Raw genomic sequence first — 12,324 nt, forward strand, 5'->3', positions numbered from 1 at the left:
CTAAAAAACAACCAGATTACAGACTGTGATAATTATGGGTCAAAAGTAAAATCCAATTCTCTCACATGCTGTTTCTACTAAAACACGATCTCTCAGTAATTTACCAGCAACAATCTTCATCCAGCGGAGCTCAGACTCAAGCGTCACTGTTACGTATCAACCATCTCTGTCCGTCTCATTATTAGATGATAATCAAAGGAGCGGGAAGCAGAAACACACTCAGAGTAATCAGAGACACTTTCAGCAGCTCTGTGTCCTGTCGCTGTGTGTGACAGACTGAATGAAGTCAAAAAAATCCATCAGCATTATTTGGCTCATATACAGACTGTCAACACTGAATAAAGTTTTATTTAGAGAGCCTCCTCTCTTCTGATTGGCTCACCCACCTGTTGTTACTGGAGCCCTAGAGAGAAGGCTGAGAGAGGAGATGTAAAACCACAGATATATCTTCTTATGGATCAACACTTCAAAATTAAACACAGAAGAAGAAGAAAATATGGAGCTTTAAGGTTGTTGTGTGATTTCTCTGATTAACCAGCAAATATATTATGTTTGAAACAGCGTCATTTCAAACCAGCTGAGAATGACATCATATGAGATGATGTCATTAAAAAGAAAAGAGAGTGTTACAGCAGATTCATGTTACAGGGAGAAAATGAATTTCATTTAATCCATCTGTCTGATTGATTAAATGTCAGAAGGTTTGGAACGACTAACCCGAACCCTCCCCCACAAATCAGACACGCAACTTCTGTTGATAGTTTTAAGAAACAGCTGAAAACCTATTTCATGATGTTGCTATGATTAACAACTGATTAAACTTTGCTTTTAATTGATATTTTTATTTTTTTTATTCCTTTTTATGATTTTTAAAAGTTTTTTATGTTGTTTTATTTGTGTTTTTGTTTGTATTTTCTTCTGTAAAGCACTTGAAAGGTGCTGTACAAATAAGTTTATTATTATCATTATGTAGAATATTATATTCCAGAGAGAACAAAAAAATGTATTGATAATTTCTTTGTAACTGTTTTTGTTTGTAAATGTATGTAATTATGATTATTTTATTTCATTTTTTTTAATAAACGAATTCTGAGAAATGATGCAAAGTTTTTAGTTGGGCCAGATGTGGCGCACAGCTGCTGGGAAGTAAAGTGCAAACAAACAGATCTCAGTGTGTTTGTCTTCTAATTCTAATCCCTGATTCTCTCGTGGCTTCAGAGTGTGAACTTCCACAAACCAACCTCCTCGGTTCTTAGTGAAAATTAACTGTGGGTGTGACTGCGCTCTTATTTGAAATGCAAATACATTTTCTTTTCCTTTTTTTTTTTTTTTTTCTAAGTGCCTTGGTCCAAAAAGCTTTTACAGCTCTCTGTAGGTTTCTCATGCATTACTTGTGGCAAAGACCACATTTAATTACGCTTCCTGTCAATCAGAGCGTTCCCCGAGCAGTCACTTCCTCCCGCCTGCTCCCATCCGCAGCGGGGGACGGCACACCCTCCGAGGCCGTCGGGACCCGGAGGACCTGCGGGATTCCTGTGATTATGCAGCTCTCTGCTCTCCATCGGAGGTTAATGGAGGCTAAAACGAAAAGAACAAGCCTCCTCTGGATCCTTTTTACAGGCAATCAAACATGATTCATGCTCCGTGCATGATATTGGGGGGCAGCAGTTTCCTGCCACGGGGTGCACTGACCGAGGGTGGGGTGGGGTCGGAGGGTGGGGTAAACACTGGGGGTCAGGGGGAGCTGGGACAGGCCTTGTTAGGATGTTTTGGTTGGTTGGCGGTGGTCGTGGGCTCTGCAGTGCTGTTCTTCTATGTGTGTGTGTGTGTGTGTGTGTGTGTGTGTGTGTGTGTGTGTGTGTGTGTTCTCATTCTCAGTTATAGATATTGATTTATCCGAGCTTCTCTTCTTCTCTTGTGTAAGTCACACGCTCACTCAAAGAGACTCCTACTCAGTGTGAGCAACACAAAGCAGCATCGCACACTGAACGCAGCACATACACCACCAGCAAATCACAAACAAGGAGCCTGCAGTGCCTTTATAGACGCTGTGTGTGTGTATGTGTGTGTGTGTGTGTGTGTGTGATCGTCTGCAGGGACGGGGCTGATTATCTGAAGGCAGCTCTTTAAAGACTGTCTTCTCCTGCTTTCTGTCTCCTTTGTGTCTTTGTGTTGAGACACACACAGACTGTTACACACACACACACACACACACACACACACACACACACACACACACACACACACACAAAAACTAAAGGACAAATCTTGGCTCAGTGTGAAAATAGAGACACAAAGTTCTTTTGCAACATTAGAAACCTCATTCAAAACCTCACTGACATTTGAAATAATAATAATAATAATGATAATAATAATAATAATGATAATAATAATAATGATAATAATAATAATAATAATAATAATAATAATAATAATAATATCAAATCCAGCCTTGGAACAGAACCTTCTCTAGTATATTGTGTGGTTTAAATGAGTAGGTAAATTTACCTGGCCTGCAACAGCGAGGCCAGTTCCTTCCTGACTAACTGAGTAAGTGAGTGATCATAGTTCCACTATTGGTCAGCCAAATGCCATGTGACCTTGTTGGAGTTTCCTCATTGGCTGTTGCCCTTTCACAATGACTTTGCACAAACAGGTTCTATCAGGGAGTGTGGTTTTAAGAACCAAAAACCATCTCAGTGTAGTTTTACATCTCCTCTCTCAGGCTTCTCTCTGGAGCTCTAGTAACAACAGGTCAGTGAGCCAATCAGAAGAGAGGAGGCTCTGAGCCTCTCTTCTGATTGGCTGACTGTTTTCTGAGTGATCCAATAAAAATAAAGCAGATTTCAGGTAAAAACACTCAGAGAAACCAAATCCTGCAAGGTTTGGATGGTGGGTCCAGGTGGGCGGGGCTTGGTGACTGCTTTGTTGTGACATCACAAAGTTCCAGAAGTCCTGACGGCTGGTTTTAAGGCTCAGTTTCTGAATACAGGCTGTGTGCATTTCTCTGTGGACTGAGGCTTTGATACTTTCACAGTATTAATATAGAAGCTAGAGCTGATCTATAATCACACTACACATGGACACAGACCTTTACACTGGAGGAGCTTTAACACAGCTATTATTGCCGCAGCAAGAGTACTGTCTCATTTCCTGTTGCTGGGGTTTCTGTTGTTTATATGCTATTCAGATGTGCTAGCTTCTTTAGCTTAGCTGTTAGCGATGGCTTCTCTCTCTCCCTCCCTCTCTCTCTGACTCAGTCTGTGTTATGTTTAGCTATTCCTCTGCCTCCTTCAGTAATAATGATACGTGTAATAAATGTGGTGTATTGTAACAGAGGCGAGGCTCAGAGGAGTAGAAGTGCAGCTCCGCCTCCCTGCACACCACATCATGGTGGAGTTACTGTACCATAATTACCAGTTTCTCACCAGCTCTCACACCAAGCTGTAATTACAACAGAAACTCAGATCATTCTGAAAGCTCTGATAAATCCGACTTACTAACCACTCCACTGACTAACACAGACGTGCCTGAAAACCAAACAAACATGGACGCCTCACAACAGAGATGTGACACAACTTTACCGTGATAACGCAACAGTCCCGAGTGGTGGCGGTAAACTCCAGGTGAAGTTTTAAAAGAGTATTTCTGGTGAATATATGTGTTTTATAAACCTGATGTAAGCGCACATCATCACAGTGACGCCTGGTGCTGAAGCAACAGACAGGCAGCGAGAGGGGAAGTTAAATCACCTTCGTCCAGGCTTCACTCTCCTCTGCTCCGTCTTTGTTGTGTGGAGCCGCTCGCAGAGCAGAGGAGCTGTTTATTTACGAGTTTCAATCTCTGAGCGTGTTCACGCAGCGACACGGGTCGAGCCTGAAGAGGAAGACAAAGCCCGACAGAATCCGCCGCTGCACCGCCATTAACCACGAAGAGAGCGCGGGCGACGGACACGACTCCACATCAGACCAGAGAACACCGTCACAGCTGATGGATGTTCACAGTCTAAAGTATTAGGACAACACAAAGTTGAACTGCACAAGATTTTCAAATCAACAGTAAAATTTGACAATTATTCACTTAATAAAAACTCATTGTTGTGTGTGCGCCCTCATTACAAGACAATAATAAAATGAAAGAGACTCACTGCAGCTTGCTGGAGTCACCAGGTTACTACAAAACAACCACACACACCTGGACACACACCTGGACACACACCTGCTCGGTGATGTCATGAAATAGCGTTGGATCATGGGAGCTCAAATCAAACAGACCCAGTGATTCTAACTGTTAAAAACACTGAATGAAGCAGTTTCACATTTTAGCAAATTTGAAACTGTCTGATGGTCCATGAACTAACCATGTGTGACAAACACTTCTGTCAGAAAATAAAACCAAAGTTAAGCCTCAAAATTCTTTCCTCTTCCGTCTTATTTTAATTTGCTCTAAAAACCAAATAACTTAAACTCACAGTCTGTAACTTCTGCCTCTAGAAGTCTCTCAATCAAAACAATGACAAAAGACGGCGTCGGGTGATGTCGTGAAGAAGCGTGGGATCATGGGAGTTCAAATCAAACAGGCGCAGTGATTCTAACCGTTAATGAAGCAGCTTCACATTTAAAGTCAGAGTCTGAGCGACGCTGTACGGAGGACAGAGACTCAGGGAAGAGCTGCAGCTGAGACTGATGCTAACCTTTGTTCTGACTGTTTCTCTGATCACTCATGACCCAGACGTTCAGCAGGTTTTTACGAGCAGCTGAATGATCCTCAGAGTTTCCTCCTCTCCACAACAAACACACCAGGAGATTAAACCAGGAGAAACTCTGAATAAAGCAGTTTGACTTTAAACATCAGAGATTCAGCGACGCTTTTCGACAGACACGCTAACATTAACTCAGCTTTTTCTATCTGGTAACCTCAGACCCAGACGTCCGTGGAATAAAATCCAAATATAGAGTTAAAAAGGTGAAAAAGTGAATCTTAAAAATGTGACTTAAAGCTGGAAAAAAGTCCATTTTGAGACATTATTCATTTCTATCATTACTGTCATAACACGTCATGGTGTGGTGTGTTGAAGCTCCGCCTCACACACACACACACACACACACACACACACACACACACACACAGAGACACACACACACACACACACGCTTGTTTTCTCTCGAGCTGTGAGACCCTCAGAAGAATCACTGAACGCTGAAAACAACCTGATATTCACATGTAGCTTTGTAGTGACTGAAGATGTTCAGGCTGCAGATGAAGAAGATGAAGAAGATGAAGAAGAAGAAAGAAGAAGAAGCTCTGTGCCCTCGGCCTCGACCGCCCGGCTGCAAAATACTCACAACACTGAGAATGTGCAGCAGAGGAAGTGATTCAATGAGCCACAGCTTCAGGGGAATGAAGGAGAGGCAGGTCTGATAGAAACCACAGTGAGCAGCTGTTTGAGGAAATTACTCACTCCTTTAAAAAATGAAACGATATTCTTGTGAGGTGATTTCACAGATTTACATCTTCAGTAGAAACCAACGAGCTCAGAGCTGAGACCCACAGACAGAGGAAGTCAGAAAATGTGGAGTTTGATTTGTTGACAATATGAAACATATAGAATAAAGCCCGACCTATACTTTGAATATATTCATTGATCTATATATTCAAAGCTTTCACAACAGGCAGCTGCAGCTCCGCACCACATCACTTATCTGTTCACTGTCAGCCACATTCTTCACTCCTCAGCATTTTAAAAGATAAACGGAGGCTTGCAGAGGTTCAGGCAGAAGCTGGAGTCATTCCTCAGTCACATGTTCCTTGCATCCTCCAATCACGTGTCTCTGACCTGCAGGATTTCTCACGGTAGGTGGTCTTTACAAACCTTACACACCGAGGAGCTCTTCTTCCTCGCTGCTGCTGGATTTAAAAGAAAAGACGTGCAGCTGCTGCATCACAGCACATTTAATCTGACAGCAGCGTTTTCCTCTAAAACAGACCGTCACAAAAAAACATCACAATGCAGAACAAGCGATAAATACAGCAGCTACACCGCTGACACCCTGTTCTTCTCTTCAGCCCCCTGTTTTTCCCTCTCTCCACCTCTGAACTTCCTGTCCCTCGTTCTTCAACTCTCTCCTCAGAGAGCTTCACTTCCTGCCCCCATCGCTGGGTTCAACATATATTTATCCAGGGAAAGTCAACCAATCAGTCGCTGCCGCTTCCTCAAGGACACCTCGGCTGCACTCACAGCAGGAGGAGGGGGGAAGTGTTACTCATTCGCTTCCCAAGTTCAAGTGTCTCTAACCTTTAAAGCCAGTAGTTATCAATCAAACATGCAATTTTGACCCAAGTGTCTGCGAGATTTCTTTCCAATTAAACACTTGAGCAGCTGATTTCACTGATTACTTCCTCCTCTGGATAATAATCAGTGAAACAAGCTGCATCAAGCTGAAAAGTGTGAATAATAATAATAAAAAAAAAAACCACAGCAGGTCCCGATCACACCTGATTGGCTGCCGAAGGCCACACCGCTCACCTGCAGAGCGCGTCGGAGCGGCAGATGTGCCGGAGCTCCAGACAGGTGGGTTTGTGCCTCTCCTGGTGGGAGCAGGAGGGGACGATGGTGCGGCGGCGGCGCTCGGCACACGCCTGGTCGGGGCAGGAGCAGAACAGCAGCGGGTAACTCAGCTCCCAGGGTACCCGCTCGAAAAACTGACGCAGGGCCTGAGACACACAGAATAAAATAATCAACGAATGTCTTTTATATTTACACACTCAGGGGTCGTTCTCAGATCACAAACAAAATGATCCTGGCAAAAAAAACCTTTATTATTCATGATTTTAACATAAATTTTAGACAATTTTAGAGTGTTGTTAAGGTTGCTAGGCGACAGGAAGCAGCGTTTCAGTCAGTTCGAGATGAACCTTGTAACAGAATTTCCGATGATACAGGTAATAAATAGACTTTGATCAGAGTCATTTGTTGTCTGGCTGTGTGACAATAAATACAGTGATGAAACACACAAGTATCAATAATAACTAACCATTTCCTGTGACAGTGCAGCAGTGTTCCTATTGGCTGATTTAAGATGAAAGGTGATGACGCCTCTTCATGAAAAGTAATGACAGTGCTTTGCATTTAGCTTCATCAGGTCTGTGCTGCTGTGAAATGCAACACACTTCATTTTGTTTGATTTGTTTTTAATGTCGCTCAATAATTTTCCTCAAAAACATGATTTTCATTTGAGTTCGACACAGTAAACACACACATAAAGAAGGAAAAACCACATATTACATTTCACTTTATAATCTCGGAGCCTTTCAGTGGCTCAGGCAGACGCATATAACATTTCATTTCCAGCAGCCGTTTACCAGTAAAAGCAAATTCACCGGAGCACAAGACATTAGCAGGGAGCAGGAATTAGCGGAGCAGAGGTCAAACCTTTCATATCCCTGAATTCCTGCCACCACAGGATGATTATGTAAAAGCAAAGACGAGGAAAATAAATTACATTTATGGCTTTTAGCAGCTTCAACATTTAGTCATGAATAGAGAAGAGGAAGAAAATGAAATGTTAATAACCTTTTAGCTTTAAATAAGCGTTTAGCCTTTACACACGAGGCTGCAGACGGATCAGTGTCGGTGTCACGATCTGATCGGACCGTCTCATGAGCTCATCGCCTCTCAACACGTCAGGATTCGTCACCGCGTCGGGTTCTCCTGTTCGATGTTTGTGTGGAGGAAAAACATCAACTCAAGGTCCACTTACTAGCTTTTCTTTGTTTTAGTTTTCAAATGCATCACATGGTCTTCATCAGCAGATGCTGTTGACGTGAAGCTCAGTAGCTTTTACAACAGATAAACCATCGCACTTCACTTCAGACCTGATGAAGACCATGCGATAGACCTGAAAGCTTTGGAAAAAGCTAATAAGTGGAGCTTGAGTTCTGTTTTTTTCTTTTCAAAGTCTCTTTCAAGTCTTTTCAAACACGTATTTTGCTCAAAATTTTTTAAGATTACAAGACAAAAAACTGCACATTTACTTAATTATTATTTAATGATTTATTTTTTATTTAAAGTTTTTCTTTTAATTTTAACCCCAGATCTTTTTGCTGAGGTGACAGTGTTATTTCTTTTTGTGGTGACAGTGTGATATAACACATATATATTTAATTATTTTAATTGATATAAAAAAAACATTTGAAGTTTATTAGTAGAGAATCGACAGAACAGACGTTTGTGACTGAGCTAAAGCAAAACAACAAGAAACCAAATATAAATGTTAAGGAATGACTGCACCCACCTTCTGACACCTTTTCCTGCTGCACGGCTCCTGATTGGCCAGGGAGGGCTGCGGGGGCGTGGCCTTGCTGCAGATGGAGTTGTAGGCGGACCGTAAGCGTTTACACGTCTCGTTGAGGTTGCATGCCTTCGCCGCATCCAGGCAGGGGTTACAGGGTTTCCCCGCTTCAGAGCAGGGGCTCATCTTGGACAAAGATGAATCTGAACGGAAAGAGATTTAATTAAATTTAGAGTCGTGGAAAGAGACAGAGACAGAGAGAAGAGACAGACAACAGAGACCAGACACCAGAAGACAGAGAGAGAGACAGACACAGAGACAGGACAGAGACAGCGGACAGACACAAGAGACAGGACCAGACACAGAGACAGGACAGACAACAAGAGACAGGGACAGAGACAGGGACGATACAGGAGGACAGGGACAGACACAGACATGACACAGAGACAGGGACAGACACAAGAGACAGACAGAGAGACAGGGACAGGACACCAGAGACAGGGACGCAGACAGACACATGAGACAGGACAGGACACAGAGACTCAAGCGGATACCTCAGACACAAGACACAACGGAGACAGGGACAGACACAGAGACAGGGACAGACACCAGGACAGGGACAAGTTACACAGACACACGATACAGGACAGACACAGAGGACAGGGACAGACACAGATTGACAGGGACAGACACAGGACAGGAGGACAGGACACAGAGAACAGACACAGAGACAGAGAGAGAACCAGAACGACACAGACAATCACAGAGACAGACACAGAGACAGAAAGAGAGACAGACACAACGACAGAGAGACATAAGCAGTGAAGCTACAGGCCCACACACAGAACCAACCACACTGCGACTTAAGATACAGACACAGAGTAGCGTAAGAGAGACCAGTGTTGAACACATGAGACCTACGGAGAGAGAGAGAGATCGAGACATCAGAAACACTAGAGACAGAGAACAGGGACCAGACCACAGAGACAGCACCACAGAGACAGACACAGAGACAGACAAGAGACAGGGACAGACACACCCAGAGAACAGAAGAGACAGACTTACGAGACGATCTATACAGAGTGACAGCGACACCAGAGGACACGACACGAGACAACTATCAGAGAACAGAGACAGGGACAGACACGGGACAGCAGAGAGTACAGGGACAGACACAGAGACAGAGACAGACACACGTCGAGACAGACAGACCAGACAAGGAGACGACTGACACAGCACAGAGAAACGCAGGACACGACAGGTCACGAGACAACACGACGCACACGGAGATCACCAGACAAGACAGGACAGTATACTCACAGCTATATTGTCGTATCTGAATGTCCATTGACTCCATGTGAATCTTTGATGAATAACTTTCGCTCGTCCTCATCTCTGACACCTCTGCGATCAACTCATATAGCTCAGTCTTCCTACTCGCTTCCGGGCTCGTGTTCATTATTATGTTCCTTCATTACCAGTCCCACTATCTGTGCATTAAAACGTGATCGTCTTATCTGCATGAATATCTCCTGTATGTGTCTTAATTGTTGACCTCCTCCCCGTATCAGGCTCTGGTGATCATGCCTGCAGCAGCTGCCCTCGCAGGGTAAGTAAAGTTCTGCTGAATTTAATAAATGTGAAGTGAAAACAAAACATCTTGAAAATCAATATTTATGGGAGTCCAGTAGGAGTTTAAACTGAGCTTTCCAAGCAGCATCACAATAAACAGACCCGGGGTGTAAAACCCAAGAGTCAAGAGAGCCAGCTTGCTGATGGTGGAAGCCGGACAAATGAGTTAAACCCGTTCGGTGATCCAGGTTCGTGTTTTGTTCAGACTCCATCGTGTCTCGGGTGTCACCCTCAGACTGTGGCACACTGCCGACCTGTGACCTGTGCGGTGTATCCCAGTGGAATTAAGTGTCTTGCATTTATAATCTCATTTACAGGCAGGGCAGTTGGAGCCAACTTGTTACGAGCACGAGGCAGGATAGTGACTTCACGACTGTTTAAATACCTGCACATGAGCAGACTCTTGAGCGCCCGAGTCAGTGAAGCTGTTGTCATTGTGATGGGGTGTTTTACTGATACAGGCCTGCAGTGAGGACGAGCTGATAACTCTTAAGTGGTTAAGTGGGCTGTAATTAACCCGACAGACACAGATGGAGGAATGTGTAATTACCCTCCATCCCCTTACAGTACATCACAAGCCAGACACATGTGGGTCAGCTTTCTGTCGAAGTGAGCTCATGTTGCTTACTCCTTAGAACACCTCAGTCGTGATATCACCGTAACTGCCTGCTGTCATAAATCTCAGTGCATCGTTTCTCATGCCCATCCAAATACAAAGAGTAAGACGCGAGGCTGTACCCTCACAGAGATAACATTCACCATGTAGGCCACAGCAGGACATGTCTATTCCAAGATCGTCTGAGCAGCAGGTGTTTTATGACATCCATAGTTAGGTTTTTGTTGCTAGGCGACATCTAGCTGTCATAGTGATTGATGACAGGAGCGAAGGGGAAAGAGTCCGCCTTCTACAACAGCTCGTATTGTAAATCAGTATATAATATCTCTATCTTCTATTTCCATCAGGTTTATTCATTTCGAGTTATCATCAGTATATCAGTTTAATTTCAGATCACGTTTAAATCTTCAGTTTATCATCAGTTTATTTTCTCTCAGTTCTCAGTTTATCATCAGTTATTATCAATCAGTTTATCATCAGTTTATCTTCAGTTTATCATCGTTTATCTTCAGTATATCATGAGTTTATCTTCAGTTTATTCTTCAGTTATCATAGTTTATACTTCAGTTTATCTTCAGTTTGATTTAGGTAATCTCAGTTTATCTATCAGTTATCTTCAGTAAATCATCCCTAAGTTTATCCTCAGGTTTATCTTTTCAGTATTCATGAGTTTATCTTTCCAGTTTATCTTCCTCTCTAATCTTCAGTTTTCATCAGTTTATCTTCAGTAACATCATCAGGTTTATCTTCAGTTTATCTTCAGTTTATCATCAGTTTTAATCTTTTCCAGAGTTATCATCCAGTATCATCAGTTTATCATCTTCACAGTTTATCTTCAGTTATTATCACTCAGTCTTTATTTCAGTTCTATATCATGAGTTTATGTTCAGTATTTATCCTTCACTATAATCATGGGAGTTTATTCTTTCAGTTTATCCTTCAGTTTAATCTTCAGTTATGCAATCAGTTTATCTTTCAGTAGATCATTCAGTTTATCTTCACGTTTTATTGCAGTATGAATTCGATGAGTTGTATCTTTCTGATTTTTATTTTCAGCTCTCTCATGAGTTTATTCTCAGTTTATCTTCAGTTTATCCTTCAGTTTAATCATCAGTTTTATCTTAGCCGTAATATCATTCAGTTTATCTTCAGTCTTTAATCTTCCAGCTTTATCATCCAAATTGGTAGTATAGATAAACAATACAATATTTACCAGAGTTTTCTTCAGTAAAATCCCATCCCAGTTTAATCTTTAAGTTTTATCCTTTGTGCCTGTGTGTTTATCAGCGTTCTGGTATCAGTCCCCCTATGATGTGGTGACCCAGGAAGCCCAAGCCAGTTGGCAAACATTCACTCAATGAAAGGGGTCACAGATGGAGGCATCACTTAGATGGTGATGTCACAGGCATGTTCGATTTATACTGTATAGGGTTGGCTGCACCAGAAGATCCACATCACGATGCTGAAACCTCTATCAGAACTCAGATGCACAATCGCACAGAGCACAGTGATTACACTCTGAATCTGACAGCGCTACAATTTAAGCATCCACTAAATATCACTCCAGAGACTTGAATGAGATGCGTTGTTGTCCTGCCCACTTTACTTCTCAATGAGGCACCTCAGAGGTCTCAGAGAGGGAGGCCAGCCTTCTCCTCCTCTCCTGCACCACTGCAACCTCACAAACGACCGATCATTAACTATTAGTATATAATAATGGCCATCATGTTCTACAAGCCCATGGGTCTCATCATGCATGTTGTGTAATCTTCTACTCTCTCTTCT

At 42.7% G+C, this 12,324-nt stretch overlaps 1 protein-coding gene across 1 annotated transcript in view; it reads right to left on the bottom strand.

Annotated features, from left to right (window-relative positions):
• The window catches only part of LOC111224266 (GDNF family receptor alpha-2-like), a 100,564-nt gene that overhangs the window by 22,917 nt on the left and 65,323 nt on the right, over positions 1–12,324 (bottom strand). Inside the window, exons 4-5 of the mRNA XM_022748688.1 lie at positions 8,295–8,494; positions 6,527–6,714 (exon numbers count right to left, since the gene is read on the bottom strand). Of these exons, the coding sequence (XP_022604409.1) occupies positions 6,527–6,714; positions 8,295–8,494 (388 nt within the window). The remainder of the gene's footprint in view (positions 1–6,526; positions 6,715–8,294; positions 8,495–12,324) is intronic.

This window comes from Seriola dumerili, unplaced genomic scaffold (assembly GCF_002260705.1).
Source record: "Seriola dumerili isolate Sdu_G_001 unplaced genomic scaffold, Sdu_1.0 BDQW01000128.1, whole genome shotgun sequence".
In the NCBI taxonomy this organism is placed as follows: domain Eukaryota; kingdom Metazoa; phylum Chordata; class Actinopteri; order Carangiformes; family Carangidae; genus Seriola; species Seriola dumerili.